General features: G+C 45.3%; 2 protein-coding genes across 3 annotated transcripts in view; one reads left to right on the plus strand and one right to left on the minus strand.

Moving 5' to 3' along the window:
- Nucleotides 1-18,356, plus strand: part of LOC311134441 (vitrin-like) — a gene marked incomplete at its 5' end in the record, with an annotated part of 54,497 nt that extends 36,141 nt beyond the window's left edge. Inside the window, 6 exons of the mRNA XM_084168123.1 lie at nucleotides 916-984; nucleotides 1,303-1,450; nucleotides 4,922-5,025; nucleotides 8,715-8,941; nucleotides 9,071-9,584; nucleotides 15,797-18,356. Coding sequence (XP_084024249.1) covers nucleotides 916-984; nucleotides 1,303-1,450; nucleotides 4,922-5,025; nucleotides 8,715-8,941; nucleotides 9,071-9,584; nucleotides 15,797-15,975 — 1,241 coding nt within the window. The 3' untranslated portion in view covers nucleotides 15,976-18,356. The remainder of the gene's footprint in view (nucleotides 1-915; nucleotides 985-1,302; nucleotides 1,451-4,921; nucleotides 5,026-8,714; nucleotides 8,942-9,070; nucleotides 9,585-15,796) is intronic.
- Nucleotides 18,357-18,643: 287 nt separating this feature from the next.
- Nucleotides 18,644-22,523, minus strand: part of LOC311136557 (striatin-like) — a 108,770-nt gene continuing 104,890 nt past the window's right edge. For both annotated transcript variants that reach the window (XM_084170739.1, XM_084170738.1), the window contains exon 17: nucleotides 18,644-21,339. In XM_084170739.1, coding sequence (XP_084026865.1) covers nucleotides 21,170-21,339 — 170 coding nt within the window. In that variant the 3' untranslated portion in view covers nucleotides 18,644-21,169. The remainder of the gene's footprint in view (nucleotides 21,340-22,523) is intronic.

A 22,523-nucleotide genomic window follows, 5' to 3' on the forward strand; every position in this document is an offset into this window, starting at 1 on the left:
CAGGTTTGCACACATCTCAGGAGGGATTTTGTCCCACTCCTCTTTGCAGATCTTCTCCAAGTCATTAAGGTTTTGAGGCTGACGTTTGGCAACTCGAACCTTCAGCTCCCTCCACAGATTTTCTATGGGATTAAGGTCTGGAGACTGGCTAGGCCACTCCAGGACCTTAATGTGCTTCTTCTTGAGCCACTCCTTTGTTGCCTTGGCCGTGTGTTTTGGGTCATTGTCATGCTGGAATACCCATTCACGACCCATTTTCAATGCCCTGGCTGAGGGAAGGAGGTTCTCACCCAAGATTTGACGGTACATGGCCCCGTCCATCGTCCTTTTGATGCAGTGAAGTTGTCCTGTCCCCTTAGCAGAAAAACACCCCCAAAGCATAATGTTTCCACCTCCATGTTTGACGGTGGGGATGGTGTTCTTGGGGTCATAGGCAGAATTCCTCCTCCTCCAAACACAGTGAATTGAGTTGATGCCAAAGAGCTCCATTTTGGTCTCATCTGACCACAACACTTTCACCCAGTTCTCCTCTGAATCATTCAGATGTTCATTGGCAAACTTCAGACGGGCATGTATATGTGCTTTCTTGAGCAGGGGGACCTTGCGGGCGCTGCAGGATTTCAGTCCTTCACGGCGTAGTGTGTTACCAATTGTTTTCTTGGTGACTATGGTCCCAGCTGCCTTGAGATCACACAGACAGACACAGATATGGCTCTCCAGGACCAAAACTTGAGGTCTCAAATGTATAGTGAATCCAGCCTTAGATGTGGTCTGTTTATCTTGTAATGATCAGTTGGTAAAAGAATGATGATGTTCATTATCTGCAGTTATTGTCTTCTCTGTTTTGTTTGACATGTCTGTCATCTTCTCTTCTGTCTGTCATCTTCTCTTCTGTCTGTCATCTTCTGTCTTTAGGTTTCAGTGTGAGAGAGCAGGACTCAATACCCCGGGCCGGACCCGAGCCTGTTACTCAGGGAGACCCAAGTATGTTCCCACACACATGCACACACACGGTCGTTCACCATAGGAGTTGGCAAGACTGCAAATACAGATCTGGGACCAGGCTGGATAGTTGTTTTTTTAATGTGTTATATGGTATAACACCTATGATATAACATTGATTGATTGATTGAAAGGTAGACATAGCTTGGTTAATGGACGGTAGTTGAAGTATTGGGATATCATATTGACTGATTAATTGATTGATTGATTGGCAGACTTTACAGTTGACATAGCGTGGTTAATGGACGGTAGCTGGAGTATTGGGATATCACATTGATTGATTTATTGATTGATTGGCAGACTGTAAAGTTGACATAGCATGGCTGATGGACGGTAGCTGGAGTATTGGGAAGCGTCGCTTTAAGATCCAGAAAGACTTCCTGGCTGAGGTGGCACAGGTCATCAATGTGGGCGTGGCCGGACCTATGATGGGCGTCATCCAATACGGGTAAGTAACCCCTAAATATATACACTACCAGTCAAAAGTTTGGACACACCTACTCATTCAAGGGTTTTTCTTTATTTTTACTATTTTCTACATTGTAGAATAATAGTAAAGACATCAAAACTATGAAATAACACATATGGAATCATGTAGTAACCAAAAAAGTGTTAAACAAATCAAAATATATTTTATATTTGAGATTCTTCGAATAGCCACCCTTTGCCTTGATGACAGCTTTGCACACGTTTGGCATTCTCTCAACCAGCTTCATGAGGTAGTCACCTGGAATGCATTTCAATTAACATGTGTGCCTTCTTAAAGTTAATTTGTGGGAAGGAGTATCGCTGCGGAATGCTGTGGTATCCATGCTGGTTAAGTGTGCCTTCAATTCTAAATAAATCACAGACAGTGTCACCAGCAAAGCACCCCCACACCATCATTCCTCCTCCTCCATGCTGCACGGTGGGAACCACACATGCAGAGATCATCCGTTCACTTACACTACGTCTCACAAAGGCACAGCGGTTGGAACCAAAAATCTCCAATTTGGACTCCAGACCAAAGGACACATTTCCACTGGTCTAATGTCCATTGCTCGTGTTTCTTGGCCCAAGCAGGTCTCTTCTTCTTATTGGTGTCCTTTAGTAGTGGTTTCTTTGAGCAATTCGACCATGAAGTTCTGATTCACGCAGTCTCCTCTGAATAGTTGATGTTGAGATGTGTCTGTTACTTGAACTATGTGAAGGATTTCTGAGGTGCAGTTAACTGTAATTAACTTATCCTCTGCAGCAGAGGTAACTCTGGGTCTTCCTTTCCTGTGGCGGTCCTCATGAGAGCCAGTTTCATCATAGCGCTTGATGGTTTTTGCGACTGCACTTTAAGAAACTTTCAAAGTTCTTGAAATGTTCCGTATTGACTGACCTTCATGTCTTAAAGTAATGATGGACTGTCGTTTCTCTTTGCTTATTTGAGCTGTTCTTGCCATAATATGGACTTGGTCTTTTACCAAATAGGGCTATCTTCTGTATACCACCCCTACCTTGTCATTGGCTCAAACGCATTAAGAAGGAAATACATTCCACAAATTAACTTTTAAGAAGGCACACCTGTTGATTGAAATGCATTCCAGGTGACTACCTCATGAAGCTGGTTCAGAGAATTCCAAGAGTGTGCAAAGCTGTCATCAAGGCAAAGGGTGGCTACTTCGAAGAATCTCAAATATAAAATATATTTTGATTTGTTTAACACTTTTTTGGTTACTACATGATTCCATATGTGTAATTTCATAGTTTTGATGTCTTCACTATTATTCTACAATGTAGAAAATAGTAAAAAAGAAAGAAAAAAGAAAAAATGTAAGTGGCTCTGGATAAGAGCGTCTGCTAAATGACTAAAATGTAAACACCCCTGAATGAGTAGGTGTCCAAACTTTTGACTGGTAATATACACTGCTCAAAAAAATAAAGGGAACACTAAAATAACACATCCTAGATCTGAATGAATGAAATAATCTTATTAAATACTTTTTTCTTTACATAGTTGAATGTGCTGACAACAAAATCACACAAAAATTATTTGGATGGATTATCAATGGAAATCTAATTTATCAACCCATGGAGGTCTGGATTTGGAGTCACCCTCAAAATTAAAGTGGAAAACCACACTACAGGCTGATCCAACTTTGATGTAATGTCCTTAAAACAAGTCAAAATGAGGCTCAGTAGTGTGTGTTGCCTCCACGTGCCTGTATGACCTCCCTACAACGCCTGGGAATGCTCCTGATGAGGTGGCGGATGGTCTCCTGAGGGATCTCCTCCCAGACCTGGACTAAAGCATCCGCCAACTCCTGGACAGTCTGTGGTGCAACGTGGCGTTGGTGGATGGAGCGAGACATGATGTCCCAGATGTGCTCAATTGGATTCAGGTCTGGGGAACGGGCGGGCCAGTCCATAGCATCAATGCCTTCCTTTTGCAGGAACTGCTGACACACTCCAGCCACATGAGGCTTGCATTAGGAGGAACCCAGGGCCAACCGCACCAGCATATGGTCTCACAAGGGGTCTGAGGATCTCATATTGGTACCTAATGGCAGTCAGGCTACCTCTGGCGAGCACATCGTCTCCAGACTCTGTCACGTCTGTCACGTGCTCAGTGTGAACCTGCTTTCATCTGTGAAGAGCACAGGGCGCCAGTGGCGAATTTGCCAATCTTGGTGTTCTCTGGCAAATGCCAAACGTCCTGCACGGTGTTGGGCTGTGAGCACAACCCCCACCTTTCAATGTCGGGCCCTCATACCACCCTCATGGAGTCTGTTTCTGACCGTTTGAGCAGACACATGCACATTTGTGGCCTGCTAGAGGTCATTTTGCAGGGCTCTGGCAGTGCTCCTCCTGCTCCTCCTTGCACAAAGGCGGAGGTAGCAGTCCTGCTGCTGGGTTGTTGCCCTCCTACGGCCTCCTCCACGTCTCCTGATGTACTGGCCTGTCTCCTGGTAGCGCCTCCATGCTCTGGACACTACGCTGACAGACACAGCAAACCTTCTTGCCACAGCTCGCATTGATGTGCCATCCTGGATGAGCTGCACTACCTGAGCCACTTGTGTGGGTTGTCGACTCCGTCTCATGCTACCACTAGAGTGAAAGCACCGCCAGCATTCAAAAGTGACCAAAACATCAGCCAGGAAGCATAGGAACTGAGCAGTGGTCTGTGGTCACCACCTGCAGAACCACTTCTTTATTGGGGGGTGTCTTGCTAATTGCCTATCATTTCCACCTGTTGTCTATTCCATTTGCACAACAGCATGTGAAATGTATTGTCAATCAGTATTGCTTCCTAAGTGGACAGTTTGATTTCACAGAAGTGTGATTGACTTGGAGTTACATTGTGTTGTTTAAGTGTTCCCTTTATTTTTTTGAGCAGTGTATATATATATATATGTATATATCATCCAATGTGGATAAGTAACCCCTAAATATATATCATCCAATATGGGTAAGTAACCCCACTGAAAACCTGTGGTTTGAACTGAAGAGGGCGGTTCATAAGAGCAGACGAAGGATATCAATGATCTGGAAGGATTCTGTATAGAGGAACGGTCTAAGATCCCTCCTAACGTGTTCTCCAATCTCATAAAACAGTTTAGAAAAAAGGCTCAGTGCCATTATCCTCGCAAACTGAGGTATTGAAAGGTTTTGAAAACAGGGATGTCAATCATTTTGACCCCTAACATTTTGAGAAATAAAAAAATATTACTTGTTAAACAAAATCTATTTCTCAGAGCAATTGTATTAGTATAGAATACTATAGGTATCAATTCAATGGCTAATCCACGTTGGTTCAATGTGGAAACAACGTTGATTCAACCAGTGTGCCCAGTGGGTATTCTCTTCCTTTCTCTTCTGTTCTCTTTCTCTTCTTTCTTTCTCTTCTTTCTTTCTCAAATGCATGCTGTTGATATTGTTGTTATCTCTACAGAGATGATCCGGTAACAGAGTTCAGTCTGAAGGCCTATACTAACTCCAGAGAGCTGAAACCTGCCGTAGACAAGATCACACAGAAGGGAGGGATGTCCAACGTGGGTGAGTCGGTGAATAAATGAATGAATGAAATAAATAAAAACCTGTATTGTCCGAATATCATAAAACATCTAGAAAATAGTTATACATTTATAAAGTTATAAATAGCTCTCTAAGGTCTGCAATGACTGACATGACAAGAGGAACTGGTGATGTACTACCTAATTTAGAAATAGCACCTTGTGCATTCTACTATTACAACTTTCAAGATTAAGTTGAAAGCCGGACTGAGTTCCTCTTTCTTAGAAAGAAAGGCGCTATCTAGAACCTAAAAGGGTTCTTAATAATAATAATAATAATATGCCATTTATCAGACGCTGTTATCCAAAGCGACTTACAGTCATGTGTGCATACATTTTTACGTATGGGTGGTCCCCGGGGATTGAACCCACTACCCTGGCGTTACAAGCGCCGTGCTCTACCAATTGAGCTACAGAGGACCCATAGGAGAACCCTTTGAAGAACCCTTAGAGGGGTTCTACATGGAACCCAAAAGGGTTCTACCTGGAACCAAAAAGGGTTCTACTTGAAACCAAAAAGGGTTCTACCTGGAACCAAAAAGGGTTCTACCTGGAACCAAAAAGGGTTCTACCTGGAACCAAAACCGGTTCTCCTATGGGGGGACAGCCGAAGAACCCTAAGAGCACAGCAAGGCCAGATGGCACCATGTCACCATGGCACCATGACCACACACTTAAGTGCGAAAGTGAAAAGGGGCACAATTATCGCTTGTTTCACAAAAATCTTTACCATATTTTCACATGCTGAGAGTCTGAGAGGCTATAATTAAATCTAAATCTGACCCTAGACACTGAGTTAAATGACAGTGTTTTACTCCTAGCCTCCTGACCAAAGGCATCTGGTTCTACCAGCCCTGATTGGCCAGGGGTCAGGCTACTGTCAGGAAGTGATGGTTCGCTTTAATCTGATGCCACATGTGGTCTTTGTGACTCTGCTAAACATTGCAGTTGGATACAAATAGGGTTTTGTGTGTTTACAGAATAGAACCTCCCCTCTAATCAATGTGCCAGTTAGTCTCTGCCTCTTGTCTCCATTCTCATCAACAACATGTCTTCACTCACAGATGTTTCTGTTATTTTGTATTTATTTATCCTTTATTTAACCAGGGACGTCACAATGAGATTGACGTCTTTTACAAGTGAACCCTGACCAAGGGAGTACACAGACCACCAACCATGAGAGCCAGATGACGCGTGTTCTCGGTCAATTTACCTGCTTAAATAACGGTTAATCAAGTCAACCATGAGAGCCAGATGACACGTGTTCTCGGTCAATTTACCTGCTTAAATAACAGTTAATCAAGTCAACCATGAGAGCCAGATGACGCGTGTTCTCAGTCAATTTACCTGCTTAAATAACAGTTAATCAAGTCAACCATGAGAGCCAGATGACGCGTGTTCTCAGTCAATTTACCTGCTTAAATAACAGTTAATCAAGTCAACCATGAGAGCCAGATGACGCGTGTTCTCAGTCAATTTACCTGCTTAAATAACGGTTAATCAAGTCAACCATGAGAGCCAGATGACGCGTGTTCTCGGTCAATTTACCTGCTTAAATAACGGTTAATCAAGTCAACCATGAGAGCCAGATGACACGTGTTCTCAGTCAATTTACCTGCTTAAATAACAGTTAATCAAGTCAACCATGAGAGCCAGATGACACGTGTTCTCAGTCAATTTACCTGCTTAAATAACAGTTAATCAAGTCAACCATGAGAGCCAGATGACACGTGTTCTCAGTCAATTTACCTGCTTAAATAACAGTTAATCAAGTCAACCATGAGAGCCAGATGACACGTGTTCTCAGTCAATTTACCTGCTTAAATAACAGTTAATCAAGTCAACCATGAGAGCCAGATGACACGTGTTCTCAGTCAAATTACCTGCTTAAATAACAGTTAATCAAGTCAACCATGAGAGCCAGATGACACGTGTTCTCAGTCAATTTACCTGCTTAAATAAGGGTTAAATAAATAATTAGGCTACAGGAAATGGAGGTGGACATCTTAGATTAGAACACTTACTGGAAGGCAGTTTAGAACAAAACCTCCCATTTTAACGGGCTCCGTTGTGTGCATGTGTTTACAGAAACGTTGTGTGTTTGGATCTCTCTCTGTTTTAACCACCTCTCTGCTGCCCCCTGGTGTACTCCTAGGGAAGGCCCTCTCCTGTATTAAACTACCTCAGCTGTCTGTGTCTGTCTGTGTTAACTTCTCTGCTGCCCCCTGGTGTACTCCTAGGGAAGGTCATCTCCTATATCAACAAACTACACTACTGTTTACAATTTCCCAAAAGTATGTGGACACCCCTTCAAATTAGTGGATTCGGCTATTTCAGCCACACCCATTGCTGACAGGTCTATAAAATCGAGTACACAGCCATGCAATCTCCATAGACAAACATTGGCAGTAGAATGGCCTTACTGAAGAGCTCAGTGACTTTCAACGTGGCACCGTCATAGGATGCCACCTTTCCAACAAGTCAGTTCGTCACATTTCTGCCCTGCTAGAGCTGCCCGGGTCAACTGTAAGTGCTGTTATTGTGAAGTGGAAATGTCTAGGAGCAACAACGGCTCAGCCCCGAAGTGGTCGGCCACACAAGCTCACAGAACGGGAACGCCGAGTGCTGAAGCGCATAGTGCATAAAAATCGTCTGTCCTCGGTTGCAACGCTCACTACCGAGTTCCAAACTGCCTCTGGAAGCAACGTCAGCACATTCACTTTTCGTCGGGAGCTTCATGAAATGGGTTTCCATGGCCGAGCAGCCGCATACAAGCCTAAGATCACCATGCGCAATGCCAAATGTTGGCTGGAGTGGTGTAAAGCTCACTGCCATTGGACTCTGGAGTAGTGGAAATGCGTTCTCTGGAGTGATGAATCACGCTTTACCATCTGGCAGTCCAACGGACTAATCTGGGTTTCGCGGATGCCAGGAGAACACTACCTGCCCCAATGCATAGTGCCAACTGTAAAGTTTGGTGGAAGAGGAATAATGGTCTGGGGCTGTTTTTCATGGTTCGGGCTAGGCCCCTTAGTTCCAGTGAAGGGAAATCTTAACGCTACATCATACAATGACATTCTAAACGATTCTGTTCTTCTACTTTGTGGCATCAATTTGGGGAAGGCCCTTTCCTGTTTGAGCATGACAATGCCCCCATGCACAAAGCGAGGTCCATACAGAAATGGTTTGTTGAGATCGGTGTGGAAGAACTTGACTGGCCTGCACAGAGCCCTGACCTCAACCTCATTGAACACCTTTGGGATGAATTGGAACGCAGATTGCGAGCCAGTCCTAATCGCCCAACATCAGTGCCTGACCTCACTAATGCTCTTGTGGCTGAATGGAAGCAAGTCCCCGCAGCAATGTTCCAACATCTAGTGGAAAGCCTTCCCAGAAGAGTGGAGGCTGTTATAGCAGCAAAGGGGGGACCAACTCCATATTAATGCCCATGATTTTGGAATGAGATGTTCGACAAGCAGGTGTCCACATACTTTTGGTCATGTAGTGAACTTCAGCTCTGTCTGTCTGTCTGTCTGTCTGTCTGTCTGTCTGTCTGTCTACTTCTCTGCTGCCCCCTGGTGTTTTCCTAGGGAAGGCCCTCTCCTATATCAACAAACATTACTTCAGCTGTCTGTCTGTTAAGCACTCTGCTGCCCCCTGGTGTTCTCATAGGAAAGGCCCTCTCCTATATCAACAAACATTACTTCAGCGACGCCAACGGTAACCGGGGCGGAGCGCCCAACGTTGCTGTGGTTCTGGTAGACGGCTGGCCCACTGACAAGGTAGAGGAGGCATCACGCCAGGCCAGAGAGTCTGGTATCAACATCTTCTTTGTGACCATCGAGGGACCCGATGACAACGAGAAGCAGAATGTGGTGGAGCCGAACTTTGTGGATAAGGTATATAGAGATGATGGTCGCTGGGTCACCCCTAGCTATGTTAACACATCCAATTCGCTGACTTGTTTTGCCCTGTCCTTTCATGAATCCCTACCTAACCACCTCTTGTCATTTCCCATCTCTCAACAGGCGGTGTGTCGGACCAACGGTTTCTTCTCCCTGCCCGTGTCAAGCTGGTTCGCCCTGCGGAAGGCAGTCCAACCCCTCGTCAAGCGTGTATGCGACACCGACCGTCTCGTCTGCAGCAAGACCTGCCTTAACGCTAACGACATCGCCTTCGTCATCGACGGATCCAGCTCTGTGGGCACCGGGAACTTCCGGACCGTCCTGCAGTTCGTCGCTAACATCACGCGGGAGTTTGAGATATCGGACACGGACACGCGGGTCGGCGCGGTGCAGTATACGTACGAACAACGGCTGGAGTTCGCCTTCGGGCAACACAACAACAAAGCTGATCTGCTCAACGCCATAAAAAGGATTAATTACTGGAGCGGCGGGACCAGTACTGGAGCAGCTATCACCTACGCAGCTGAGCAGCTGTTCAGCAAGTCCAAACCCAACAAACGCAAGATCATGATCGTTATCACCGACGGGAGGAGCTACGATGATGTCAGAGCTCCGGCACTGGCCGTCCACCGCCAAGGTGAGGGGTCAGAAGTTAGAGGTTGATTGGTGTGGTCAGAACATCTGGCCAATGGGGGAAAACGCTCCTCTTTAAATAAATAAAGCACCACTATATGAAGGCCTGGTAATTTAGCATCGTACTGGTGGATCATTTTGGATTGCTCTTTTATTAGTTCTTCATTTGGAAGCTAAGTTGGTGTGACAGACAGTTCGGCAGAACAGCCTGGTAAGACAAGGGGTGGGGGTGGGGGTGTGTGTCTATTTGTCAATAACAGCTGGTGCGCGATGTCTAATATTAAGGAAGTCTCAAGGTATTGCACGCCTGAGGTAGAGTACCTCATGATAAGCTGTAGACCACACTATTTACCAAGAGAGTTCTCATCTATATTTTTCGTAGCTGTCTATTTACCACCACAAACCGATGCTGGCACTAAGACCGCACTAAACGAGCTGTAGAAGGCCATAAGCAAACAAGAAAATGCGGCGCTCCTAGTGGCCGGGGATTTTAATGCAGGCAAACTTAAAATTGTTTTCCCTAATTTCTACCAGCATGTGCAACCAGAAAAAAACAAAACTCTAGACCACCTTTACTCCACAAAGACGCATGCTCTCCCTCCATTTGGCAAATCTGACCATATTTATTTCCTCCTAATTCCTGTTTACAAGCAAAAACTAAAGCAGGAAGTGTCGTATCGGGTGAATGGTGGTCATTATTGCTGTCAACAAAGAGTCCGTCTATGCTGCATCGTGTTAGAGGCTTTTATTAAAATCACGAGGTTACAGCATAAATGACAGGTGACATGACACCCGGAGAGCGACGCCTCCGAATGGCTGCTCGCTCTGACTTCTTCTTCGTTTAACCCCCCTATTTATAAACAATGAAGCTCCCTCTTCTGGCCAATCCCCAGTCTCCCCTGTCTACAAGACACTTCCGGTCTGTTGTATGTGACGTCACACCCAAAACATCTTGATACTAAACCTCTTGATACTAACACAAACAACATTCCATTTCTTCATGAAAAACATTTAACAAAGGCATAATCTTCAGATACGATAGAAGTACCAGTGACTCGCTCAATATGGAAGTGGTCAGATGACGCAGATGCTATGCTACAGGACTGTTTTGCTAGCACAGACTAGAATATGTTCTGGGGGGTTCATCCAATGACATTGAGGAGTATACCACCTCAGTCACCGGATTAATAAATAAGTAAATCGGCGACGTCGTCCCCACAGTGACCATACGTACATACCCCAACCAGAAGCCATGGATTACAGGCAACATCCACACCGAGCTAAAGGCTAGATCTGCCGCTTTCAAGGAGCGGGACATTAATCTGGACGCTTATAAGAAATCCCGCTATGCCCTCAGACGAACCATCAAACAGGCAAAGCGTCTATACAGGACTAAGATTTAATCCTACTACACCAGCTCTGATGCTTATCAGATGTGGCAGGGCTTGCAAACTATTACGGACTACAAAGGGAAACCCAGATGCGAGCTGCCCAGTGACGCAAGCCTACCAGACGAGCTAAATACCTTTTATGCTCGCTTTGAGGCAAGCAACACAGAAGCATGCATGAGAGCACCAGCAGTTGTGATCACGCTCTCCGTAGCCGATGTGAGCAAGACCTTTAAACAGGTCGCAAGACCAGACGGATTACCAGGACGTGTACTCAGAGCATGCGCGGACCAACTGGCAAGTGTCTTCACTGACATTTTCAATTTCTCCCTGACCGAGTCTGTAATACCTACATGTTTCAAGCAGACAACCATAGTTCCTGTGCCCAAGAAAGTGAAGGTAACCTGCCTAAATGACTACCGCCCCATAGCACTCACATTGGTAGCCATGAAGTGCTTTGAATGGCTGGTCATGAATCATATCAACACCATCATCCCGGAAACCCTAGACCCACTCCAATTCACATACCGCCCCAACAGATCCACAGAACACGCAATCTCAGTCGCACTCCACACTGCCCTTTCCCACCTGGACAAAAGGACCACCTATGTGAGAATGCTGTTCATTGACTACAGCTCAGCGTTCAACACCATAGTGCCCACAAAGCTCATCACTAAGCTAAGGACCCTGGGACTAAACACCTCCCTCTGCAACTGGATCCTGGACTTCCTGACGGGCCGCCCCCAGGTGGTAAGGGTAGGCAACAACACATCTGCCACGCTGATCCTCAACACGGGGGCCCCTCAGGGGTGCGTGCTTAGTCCCCTCCTGTACTCCCTGTTCACCCACGACTGCGTGGCCAGGCACGACTCCAACACCATCATTAAGTTTGCTGAAGACACAATAGTGGTAGGCCTGATCATCGACAATGATGAGACAGCCTATAGGGAGGAGGTTAACATTAACAAGTTCCTTGGGGTCCACATCACCAACGAACTATCATGGTCCAAACACACCAAGACAGTCGTGAAGAGGGCACGACAAAGCCTATTCCCCCTCAGGGATTGAAAAGATTTAGCATGGGTCCCCAGAACCTCAAAAAGTTATACAGCTGCACCATCGAGAGCATCCTGACCGGTTGCATCACCGCCTGGTATGGCAACTGCTCGGCATCCGACCGCAAAGCGCTACAGAGGGTAATGCGTAGGGCCCAGTACATCACTGGGAACAAGCTTCCTGCCATCCAGGACCTACAGTTGAAGTCGGAAGTTTACATACACCTCAGCCAAATACATTTAAACTCAGTTTTTCACAATTCCTGACATTTAATCCTAGTAAAACTTCCCTGTCTTAGGTCAGTTAGGATCACCACTTTATTTTAAGAATGTGAAATGTCAGAATAATAGTAGAGAGAATGATTTATTTCAGCTTTTATTTATTTCATCACATTTCCAGTGGGTCAGAAGTTTACATACACTCAATTAGTATTTGGTAGCATTGCCTTTAAATAGTTTAACTTGGGTCAAACGTTTCGGGTAGCCTTCCACAAGCCTACCACAATAAGTTGGGTGAATTTTGGCCCATTCCTCCTGACAGAACTGGTTGAACTGAGTCAGGTTTGTAAGACTCCTTGCTCGCACACACTTTTTCAGTTCTGCCCACATATTTTCTATAGGATTGAGGTCAGGGCTTTGTGATGGCCACTCCAATACCTTGACTTTGTTGTCCTTAAGCCATTTTGCCACAACTTTGGAAGTATGCTTGGGGTCATTGTCCATTTGGAAGACCCATTTGTGACCAAGCTTTAACTTCCTGACTGATGTCTTGAGATGTTGCTTCAATATATCCACATACTTTTCCTTCCTAATGATGCCATCTATTTTGTGAAGTGCACCAGTCCCTCCTGCAGCAAAGCACCCCCACAGCATGATGCTGCCACCCCCGTGCTTCATGGTTGGGATGGTGTTTTACGGCTTGCAAGCAACCCCCTTTTTCCTCCAAACATAATGATGGTCATTATGGCCAAACAGGTCTATTTTTGTTTCATCAGACCAGAGGACATTTCTCCAAAAAGTACGATCTTTGTCCCCACGTGCAGTTGCAAACCATAGTCTGGCTTTTTTATGGCGGTTTTGGAGCAGTGGCTTCTTCCTTGCTGAGCGGCCTTTCAGGTTATGTCGATATAGGACTCGTTTTACTGTGGATATAGATACTTTTGTACCGGTTTCCTCCAGCATCTTCACAAGGTCCTTTGCTGTTGTTCTGGGATTGATTTGCACTTTTCGCACCAAAGTATGTTCATCACTAGGAGACAGAACGCATCTCCTTCCTGAGCGGTATGACGGCTGCGTGGTCCGATAGTGTTTATACTTGCGTACTATTGTTTGTACAGATGAACGTGGTACTTTCAGGCGTTTGGAAATTGCTCCCAAGGATGAACCACACTTGTGGAGGTCTACAATTTGTTTTCTGAGGTCTTGGCTGATTTCTTTTGATTTTCCCATGATGTCAAGCAAAGAGGCACTGAGTTTGAAGGTAGGCCTTGAAATACATCCACAGGTACATCTCCAATTGACTCAAACTATGTCAATTAGCCAATCAGAAGCTTCTAAAGCCATGACATCATTTTCTGGAATTTTCCAAGCTGTTTAAAGGCACAGTCAACTTAGTGTATGTAAACTTCTGACCCACTGGAATTGTGATACAGTGAATTATAACTGAAATAATCTGTCTGTAAACAATTGTTGGAAAAATTACTTGTGTCATGCATAAAGTAGATGTCCTAACCGACTTGCCAAAACTATAGTTTGTTAACAAGACATCTGTGGAGTGGTTGAAAAACAGGTTTTAATGACTAATTTCACTTTAAGGTCTACACCTGTTTTATTCAGCGACAAATACAATTTTATTTGAAACCAAGTTGAAATATAATTAAAGCTAAGTTGTTGTGAAACCAAGTTGAATTGATCAGTTGAAATATAATGAAAGCTAAGTTGTTGTGAAACCAAGTTGAATTGATCAGTTTAAATGTAATGAAAGCTAAGTTGTTGTGAAACCAAGTTGAAATGTAATGAAAGCTACACTGAACAAGAATATAAATGCAACACGCAACAATTCAAAGAGTTACAGTTCATGTAAGGAAATCAGTAAATTGAAAGAAATTAATTAGTTAATCTATGGATTTCACATGACTGGGAATACAGATATTGATCACAGATACACTATATAAACAAAAGTATGTGGACACCCCTTCAAATTAGTGGATTCGGCTATTTCATCCACACCCGTTGCTGACAGGTGTATAAAATCAAGCACACAGCCATGCGATCTCCATAGACAAACATTGGCAGTAGAATGGCCTTACTGAAGAGCTCAGTGACTTTCAACGTGGCACCGTCATAGGATGCCACCTTTCCAATAAGTCATTTAGTCAAATTTTCTGCCCTGCTAGAGCTGCCCTGGTCAACTGTAAGTGCTGTTATTGTGAAGTGGAAACGTCTAGGAGCAACAACGGCTCAGCTGCAAAGTGGTAGGCCACACAAGCTCACAGAACGGGACCGCTGAGTGCTGAAGCACGTAAAAATCAATCAATCAAATGCAACACTCACTACCGTGTTCCAAACTGCCTCTGGAAGCAATAGCACAATAAACGTTTGTCGGAAGCTTCATGAAATGGGTTTCAATGGCCGAGCAGCCGCACACAAGCCTAAGATCACCATGCGCAATGCCAAGCGTCAGCTGGAGTGGTGTAAAGCTTGCCGCCATTGGACTCTGGAGTGATGAATCACACTTCACCATCTAGCAGTCCGACGGACGAATCTGGGTTTGGCAGATGCCAGGAGAACGCTACCTGTTTTTCATGGTTCGGCCTAGGCCATTTAGTTCCAGTGAAGGAAAATCCTAACGCTACAGCATACAATTACATTATAGATGATTCTGTGCTTCCAACTTTGTGGCAACAGTTTGGGGAAGGCCCTTTCCTGTTTCAGCATGACAATGCCCCCGTGCACAAAGCGAGGTCCATACTGAAATGGTTTGTCGAGATCGATGTGGAAAAACTTGACTGGCCTGCACTGAGCCCTGACTTCAACCCCATCGAACACCTTTGGGATGAATTGGAACGCCGACTGCGAGCCAGACCTAATCGCCCAACATCAGTGCCTGACCTCACTAACGCTCTTGTGGCTTAATGGAAGCAAGTCCCCCGCAGCAATTTTCCAACATCTAGTGGAAAGCCTTCCCAGAAGAGTGGAGGCTGGTATAGCAGCAAAGGGGGGGGACCAACTCCATATTAATGGCCATGATTTTGGAATGAGATGTTTGACGAGCAGGTGTCCACATACTTTTGGTCACGAAGTATATGTGGCTAGTATCTAATCTAATCTTTACTGTGGTCCAGGTGTGATAGCCTAATACTCAATCTCTATCAGTCTAATCCAGCGGTGGGAAAACTACGGCCCGCGAGGGAATTAGTAGAAATGTTTAACATCCAAGACTAGATATAGAAAGTATGTAGAAATGATAATGGACCTAATATATTTTCTAATAAGTGCCCTTTTCCTGGCTGGCAAAATCTTTACAAACAAATAGGTTGCAAAAAATAATCTGTATGGCCCCTCTGTCGAATTCTGAAATCCCAACGTGGCCATCGAGCCAAAAGGTTTGCCCACTCCTGGTCTCCTGTTTGTCCAGTTGTGATAGTCTACTCCAGTCTCTAACTACCCGTCTCTCTCCAGGTGTGATAGTCTACTCCAGTCTCTAACTACCCGTCTCTCTCCAGGTGTGATAGCGTACTCCAGTCTCTCTCTAACTACCTGTCTCTCTCCAGGTGTGATAGCGTACTCCATCGGCATTGCCTGGGCAGCGCAGGACGAGCTGGAGTACATCGCCACCGACCCCGACAAGGAGCACTCCTACTTCGTGGATGAGTTTGACAGCCTCTACAAGTTCGTCCCCAAGGTGGTCAACAACATCTGTCAGGAGTTCAACTCACAGCCACGCAACTGAGGGGCACCCTATTCCCTATGTAGTGCACTACTTTAGACCAGAGAATGGCACCCTATTCCCTATGTAGTGCACTACTTTAGACCAGTGCCCATAGGGCTCATAGGCCACTCCAGTTACTTATAAATCTGCGCTTACATATCAAGGAAACAAGGAAGCGAGGAAGCATTTCTAAAGTATTCAAACAGGGCGTTAGGGGGCTGTAGGGAGAGGGGTTAGGTATTTTATTAGGATCCCCATTAGCTGTTGCTAATTAGGGTAGGTCTACATAGTCCTGCACTGTCACTACATTTATCACGGAGACAGGACAGGGTCTTTACAGAACGTATTACCGGTAAGTTACCAAATGAAAAATTGTGCAGAACTGTTGTAAAAGTTGGTGCTGAATTGGCAATAGTTAAATTCCCAAGGGAGGTTATTGGTTTGAAGCGGAAGGCAGTGGGTATATACGAACATGAATCAAAATAATTTGAAGTCATTGGATCACAATGATTAAACTTTGGCCATGCGATCCCAACTGTTGTTCGTGTTATATTAACAGTCAGGAACGGGGGGTATTTTGTGTTTTCACTCCTAATCATGTAATATAATTGATCGAAACGGAAAAGTACCAGGGGTTGGAGTCAATTCGAATCGAAGGCCGTCAATTCAGAATGTAAACAAATTCCAATTCAATAATTGAAAAAAGTGCTTTTATTTTCAATGACTTCTCAATGAACTGAAAAGGATAAACAATACATTTCAAAAGATTACATGTTTTCTAAAGTTTAAATTCAAAATCACTTCCTGAATTGACTGACTTAAATTAGAATTGAGCCCAACCCTGATGCTTACAGAAAAAACTATAGACTACAAAAGCACCCCTAGCACTTAGTCTTCCGGCTTAACACCACCACACAATCTGGTGCTTACAGAGAAACACAGCCTTATGGGGACATGGTGCTTACAGAGAAACATAGCCTTATGGGGACATGGTGCTTACAGAGAAACATAGCCTTATGGGGGGACATGGTGCTTACAGAGAAACACAGCCTTATGGGGACATGGTGCTTACAGAGAAACATAGCCTTATGGGGACATGGTGCTTACAGAGAAACACAGCCTTATGGGGACATGGTGCTTAACACTTCCCCTTATGGCTTATTAACACACTGCAGAAACACAATATGGTGCTTTACAATAGGGGAGATTGGAAATGAATAAGACTGAGAGAGGACCGGCGTCGTCGCACCACATTTTGGGAATTCAGCCATATTATGGTCTTCTCGTCAGAATTTGACCACGTGTGTGTATATATATATACTGTGTTGTCTTTTATAGAGGAGAGATTTGATTTTAGGGACGTTGTGTACGTTTTTCCTCCAAAACAGTCAAGAGTCTGCTTGGATGTTTTCGATGCATGCTGACTGTGTATGTGTAAGCCATATAATACTTTCAATCCCCCCAAAAAACTGAAGGGGCCATACTTATGACTTAACATGTTAGCAGCTAACAAGGTTTAAAACCTGAAGGTAACATCTTTAGCATTTCCAATTAGATAACATGTCTTACTTGGTAACTCTAGCTGGCTCCTAACAGCTGTCTATTAATCCCCCCAAAAAATGAACAGTTCTCTTTATATATGGCAAATTAACACATGGTCAAATTAAAGTGAAGCGCTTCAAGATGGAGTTGTAGTTTTCTTTCAGCTCTGATAGTGAACCTATAAATAGATCAAACTTGAATATTTTTTTTAACCTAAACCGTGTTCCTCACAAATGAAAACCAGGAGCATATTCATTAGTGCACACCATAGCAAAACATTTAAGCAAGGGAAAATGAGTTTCTTATTATTCGACAGATTCAAGTAGTCCCTCCCCTGTTTTCAGTCCATTTTCTTCCGTTTCGTGACTAATGAACACAACCCAGCTCTTCTCCTCCCTCTATTCTCCCCTCTTGTTCACGTGACTGATATTGGTTTGTTCAGAGTATTTATATAATCTCCTCCCAGTTTTTATTTTTAATCCTGTTTGTGTTTGTACATATGCATATTAAAAAAAGCCGTTTGTTATTTTCAAATACATATCTGATCCAATATTTTAATGCTATTTTTAATAAAATCATACTGAAAAAAAAACTTGCGTTGAGATGTTCTTCAGAGACATAGGTATTTGTTAACAGGTAAGAGTAATCATATGCAAAAACTAAAATCTGTACACATTTGTGTGCAGTTATATTAGATAATTATTAGACGTTAGTAATGTATCATAGTTTTGACATGGACTAGACATCTCTATACCATCATTCCTGTTCTATACCAAACAACATTACATACAACCCACACCACTCAAGCGTGGAGAAAAGGACTGCAACATTCTGGAGATTTTCCTAAAAATTCCCAAGTTTTTCAAGAAATCTCAGTTGGAAGATTCCCAGAATCACGAGGGAATAAAGAACATCCAAGAATCCTCCAAACATGATTTCTAGAACACCTGGGAATTTGGGGAGTGTCACTGGAATTTTGCAACTCTAGAGAAGACAATACTGCAGGAAGAAAAATCCTTTATCTACAGCGAACGCATTGTTGTAGAATCCTCTTCTCTTCCTCCTCCCGCTCTCTCAATTCCCAGGTTTATGTTGTAAAAAATCTCTCTCTCTCTCTCTCTCTCTCTCAAAATAATGGACAGAAACAAAGATTTTACAGCAGTTTTAATGAGAACAGACATTCATATACAAACCAGCGACTGACTGTCTGAGAAAATTGCTCATTTGAACTTGTAAGTTACATGGATATCTTGATGGATTTGTGGGAAAATTATTTATTTTTTAAATTTGTGTGTGAATATAACACATTGTACTGTAACTACAGCTTGAGGACAGCGGCGTCTGCATCCCAGAGCCCTGCGGATCCTAATCAAAAGTAATGCACTATATAGGGAATAGGGTGCCATTCTCTGGTCTAAAGTAGTGCACTATATAGGGAATAGGGTGCCATTCTCTGGTCTAAAGTAGTGCACTATATAGGGAATAGGGTGCCATTCTCTGGTCTAAAGTAGTGCACTACTTAGGGAGCCATTTGGGAGGCACACCTACTCTGAGACGTTAGACACATACAGTACGGCTCAGTGGCCTGTATTGTAAAGATGGACCCAACGTCTGTTGCTACATTACTAAACCTCATATTGTAGAACCAGATGGTTTACTTTGGAAACATGAATTTGTAATTGAACTTGTTTTTTTGCAGTGTACAGTTATAACTAGGAATTCTTCTAACAAAACAGGAAATATTTACTTGATGGTCTGTTTCAGCTCTGTCAGTTTGGCTGATTCCCCTCTACCCTGGTCCCAGATCTGTTAGTGCCGTCTTTCCAACTCCTATATGGTCAATGGCAAGACAGCACAAACAGATCTGGGACCAGGCTAATATCCACCCATGCTATTAAAAAAAAAATTAGCACTCAAACTCACTTCAGCACAGTAAGTTTTAAGACTTAATATATATATATATATATATATATATTTTTTTTTACATTTTAGTCATTTAGGAGACGCTCTTTTCCAGAGCGACATACATTTTCATACTTATATATTTTGTTTATTATAAGTATTTGTAATTTTACATCCAAAGTTTTGTTAAAATGAACACCATCGTGACAACCTTTCCCCATCCACTCAGTCTCCCCCACCCCGCAAAAACAGATGCTCTGTAAAATAACTTTTGTTTCAAGACCTTTTTTGAAAGCAAAGGCACATTTTTCAATAAGTGTTTTTAAAAAGGAAAGCAGAGCGAGAAAGGCTGCTGGCTGGCGGAGGAGACTGGGGGGAGACGGGGGGGAGACACGGGGGAGAAACACGGGAGAAACACGGGGGAGACACAGGGGAGACTGGGGAGACACGGGGGAGACACAGGGGAGAGACACAGGGAGACACGGGAGAGACATGGGGAGACACGGGAGAGACTGGGGAGACAGGGGAGAGACTGGGGAGACACAGGGGAGAGACACAGGGAGACACGGGAGAGACATGGGGAGACACGGGAGAGACTGGGGAGACAGGGGAGAGACTGGGGAGACACAGGGGAGAGACAACGGGGGAGACACGGGAGAGACAACGGGGGAGACACGGGGGAGACAGGGGAGAGACTGGGGAGACACAGGGGAGAGACACAGGGAGACACGGGAGAGACAACGGGGGAGACACGGGGGAGACACGGGGGAGACTGGGGAGACACGGGGGAGACACAGGGGAGAGACACAGGGAGACACGGGAGAGACAAGGGGGGACAGGGGAGACACGGGGGAGACGGAGTCAGCCTTGGAAGCAGAGGGGAAAAGCGAGATGCTTCCATCCCTGACAGTCAGCCGCAGCCAGTCATCAGTAAGTACCCCACATCTCCATCTCCATCACAACACTGAACCTGACCTGGAGGAGAAGGAGAGGAGGGACCAGGGAGCAGACAGTCCACCCTGGTCTGAGAGGAGAAGGAGAGGAAGGACCAGGGAGCAGACAGTCCACCCTGGTCTGAGAGGAGAAGGAGAGGAAGGACCAGGGAGCAGACAGTCCACCCTGGTCTGAGAGGAGAAGGAGAGGAGGGACCAGGGAGCAGACAGTCCACCCTGGTCTGAGAGGAGAAGCCTGGACCTAGAGACTGGGGAAATGGGGGCCTGGGGTTCTGGTTAATGGGGAGAGGGTAGGGTTAGGGGTTTAGGGCATGGTGCTCCACCTCCCCAGTGAGTCTACACTATAAAACCCCCGTCCGTCTGTCTTCAACCCCCTCGCTAGCTGTGAAGGGAAGACAGATCATAAGATTAGTCTGAAGACCATAGTATCAGTCTGTGGTCTGTAGACTGTAGTCAGTCTGTGTGGGTGTTCATTGGCTGCAGCTTGGAGAAAGAGGAGGGGCTCTGTTTCCGGTCACACCCAGGGGCCTGCCTGGACTGTACAAAGAGGAGGAAGCCTTGTGCCCAATCGCTGTTTTCCTAACAGACCTCCCAGCCAACCACAGCCCTGGCCCTCTCCCTCTGGAGGCGGGCCTAGTCTGGGTCTTGGTAGTGGCTATTGGCTGCATCATCCGCCAGTCAAAACAGGGAACCAGTAGCGTGAGAGGGGAAGTCTGCGTGGAACCCCACACGCCCATTTCTTAAGGTCCCGCCCCTCCTGTGCGTCTATTGATCCCTGGTGCTGGGAGGCTGTGTCGGTGGGCTGTGATAGGTCCTCGTCATACGAACACCTTGGCGAGAGCGTCTGCCCCGGCGGAGGCGATGTAAGCCTTAGAGGGGTGGAAGGCCACGTCATGGATAGACTCATCATTCTTCTTCCTGTGAGCCGTAAACTCCTGGATACACGTCTTAGTCTCCAGGTTCCACAGACGAATAGAACAGTCATGACCTGAGGAAGGAGAGGAGACAGGGATTAGGGAGGGGAACGAGAGCAGACGAATAGAACAGTCATGACCTGAGGAAGGAGAGGAGACAGGGATTAGGGAGGGGAACGAGAGCAGACGAATAGAGCAGTCAACCGGAGAGGGAGGAGAGGAGACAGGGATTAGGGAGGGGAGAGGAAGGTGAACAGTAGTTGGGCGACAAGGCAGTTTACATAAAGTATACAGCTCCGGTGTCCCCCAGGGCTCAGTTCTAGACCCTCTCCTGTTTTATAAAGTATACAGCTCCGGTGTCCCCCAGGGCTCAGTTCTAGACCCTCTCCTGTTTTATAAAGTATACAGCTCTGGTGTCCCCCAGGGCTCAGTTCTAGGCCCTCTCCTGTTTTATAAAGTATACAGCTCCGGTGTCCCCCAGGGCTCAGTTCTAGGCCCTCTCCTGTTTTATAAAGTATACAGCTCCGGTGTCCCCCAGGGCTCAGTTCTAGACCCTCTCCTGTTTTATAAAGTATACAGCTCTGGTGTCCCCCAGGGCTCAGTTCTAGGCCCTCTCCTGTTTTATAAAGTATACAGCTCCGGTGTCCCCCAGGGCTCAGTTCTAGGCCCTCTCCTGTTTTATAAAGTATACAGCTCTGGTGTCCCCCAGGGCTCAGTTCTAGGCCCTCTCCTGTTTTATAAAGTATACTGCTCTGGTGTCCCCCAGGGCTCAGTTCTAGGCCCTCTCCTGTTTTATAAAGTATACAGCTCCGGTGTCCCCCAGGGCTCAGTTCTAGGCCCTCTCCTGTTTTATAAAGTATACAGCTCCGGTGTCCCCCAGGGCTCAGTTCTAGGCCCTCTCCTGTTTTATAAAGTATACAGCTCCGGTGTCCCCCAGGGCTCAGTTCTAGGCCCTCTCCTGTTTTATAAAGTATACAGCTCTGGTGTCCCCCAGGGCTCAGTTCTAGGCCCTCTCCTGTTTTATAAAGTATACAGCTCCGGTGTCCCCCAGGGCTCAGTTCTAGGCCCTCTCCTGTTTTATAAAGTATACAGCTCCGGTGTCCCCCAGGGCTCAGTTCTAGACCCTCTCCTGTTTTATAAAGTATACAGCTCCGGTGTCCCCCAGGGCTCAGTTCTAGACCCTCTCCTGTTTTATAAAGTATACAGCTCCGGTGTCCCCCAGGGCTCAGTTCTAGACCCTCTCCTGTTTTATAAAGTA

Source organism: Coregonus lavaretus (assembly GCF_964263955.1).
Source record: "Coregonus lavaretus genome assembly, chromosome: 1".
In the NCBI taxonomy this organism is placed as follows: Eukaryota; Metazoa; Chordata; class Actinopteri; order Salmoniformes; family Salmonidae; genus Coregonus; species Coregonus lavaretus.